General features: G+C 70.0%; 1 protein-coding gene across 3 annotated transcripts in view; it reads right to left on the bottom strand.

Moving 5' to 3' along the window:
- Positions 1 to 1531, bottom strand: part of KLC3 (kinesin light chain 3) — a 5236-nt gene extending 3705 nt beyond the window's left edge. For all 3 annotated transcript variants that reach the window (XM_006032524.3, XM_006032525.3, XM_025214298.1), the window contains exons 1-3: positions 815 to 1531; positions 436 to 663; positions 188 to 263 (exon numbers count right to left, since the gene is read on the bottom strand). In XM_006032524.3, the coding sequence (XP_006032586.2) occupies positions 188 to 263; positions 436 to 663; positions 815 to 1528 (1018 nt within the window). In that variant the 5' untranslated portion in view covers positions 1529 to 1531. The remainder of the gene's footprint in view (positions 1 to 187; positions 264 to 435; positions 664 to 814) is intronic.
- Between the last annotated feature and the right edge of the window lie 6 nt (positions 1532 to 1537).

Below are 1537 nucleotides of genomic sequence, written 5' to 3' on the forward strand. Positions count from 1 at the left end.
CACCGTCTTGGGGGGTGACAGGCATCAGCTGGGGGCAGTTGCTCCCGGCCTCCCCCAGCCAGCAGCCAAGGGTAGATCTGGTGCTGGGGCGGGGGCAGGATGGATGGGGAGCCCTGCCCCTCCCCCAACACTGTCCCCCGCAACGCTGCCCCCAGCTTAAGCCCCCGCGCCAGCCGCCCACACACACCCGGCCGCGTTTCCTCATCGCCTGTGAAGAGCCCGCTTAGCCCGTCATCCCGCTCCGGTGCCTCGTCCTTCTCCAGCTGGGGGCACAGTGGGGCCATGAAGCAGCGGGGACCTCCCTATGCACCTGCCCCATAGGGCTGCTCTGTGTCCCTGAGCCAGGCCCAGGCCCTGTGCTCCAGCACTGGGACAGGGAGGTCAGGTCCTAGCCTGTGTGGGGTTCGGGGCATGGGCAGGTCCCAGTGCTCTCACCAGCTCGTCACGGGCCTCGTACTGCTTGAGCTGGTTCAGGAACTCGAGGTGCCGCTTCTCCTCCTCCAGCTGGGCCACGGCCTCCTGCCACTGCTGCAGGCGCTGCTGGGGGCCCGCCAGCTGCTCCCACAGCCACTGGTTCCCCTGGCCCAGCCGCTTGGCCTGAGCCCGCAGCTTCTGCTTCTCCGCCTCCAGCGCCCCGACATGGGACGACAGCGCCAGCAGGAGCTGTGAGGACAGGGGTCAGTGGGGCCGGCCGTGCCCCCTCCCGCCAGCTCCTACCCCCTCCCCAGCTCTGACTCCCCCAAGCTCCAGGCTGGGGCTGGAGCAGCCCCAAGGCCCCCCCAGCTCCTGCCCCTGTGCCCTGGCAGCCCCACACCTGCGCCCCCCCGAGCCCCAGCTCGATGCCCTCCAGGATCCTGCAGACGAGCTCGTGCTTCTCCTCCAGTAGCTCCAGGGCCCAGTCCCCGGCAGACGTGGGTTCCAGCTCCGTCCCAGGCACGGCATCGGGACAGCAGTGCAGGCTGCCCTGCAGCTGCAGCAGGATGGCACAGTTCTCACCGCGCAGCGCTTCCAGCCCCTTCACCACCTGCCGTGTGCTGGCCACGATGTCGTCTGCTGTTGGCCGGCCCCCAGTGCCCTCACCCAGCCCTGCCACCACCGACATGGTGTTGCCTGCCTGCCCACCTGCTGAAGCAACACAGTCCTCAGCACCAGGCCAAGGGGCAGGTGGGGGTAGCAGGGCAGGGACACGGAGGCGCTGGCAGGTCCCTGTGGGTGGGCACAGGCGGGGCGTGGAAGCTCCATGGCCCAGGCGGCACCAGACACAGCCCCAGCCAGAGGCACGGACGGGCCCCAGCTTGCCCTGCGCAGGGTGGAGCACGGGAACTGGTCCTGTCAGCTGGTGCCCAGGGAGCGCGTCTGCACTCGCTGGCCCACAGCACACATGTGAGCAAGCCCACGTGTGCACGGCTGCAGGCACGGAGCAAAGCGCCGCTTGCCCCCAGACGGAGGTCCCCAAACCCTGGCCACGGCGTGCAGCCTGGGCACGGGGGCCACGCCATGGGGCCTGCCCAGGACCCAGCCAGGGCATCAGTGCACC

Source organism: Alligator sinensis, unplaced genomic scaffold (assembly GCF_000455745.1).
Source record: "Alligator sinensis unplaced genomic scaffold, ASM45574v1 scaffold107_3, whole genome shotgun sequence".
Classification (NCBI taxonomy): domain Eukaryota; kingdom Metazoa; phylum Chordata; order Crocodylia; family Alligatoridae; genus Alligator; species Alligator sinensis.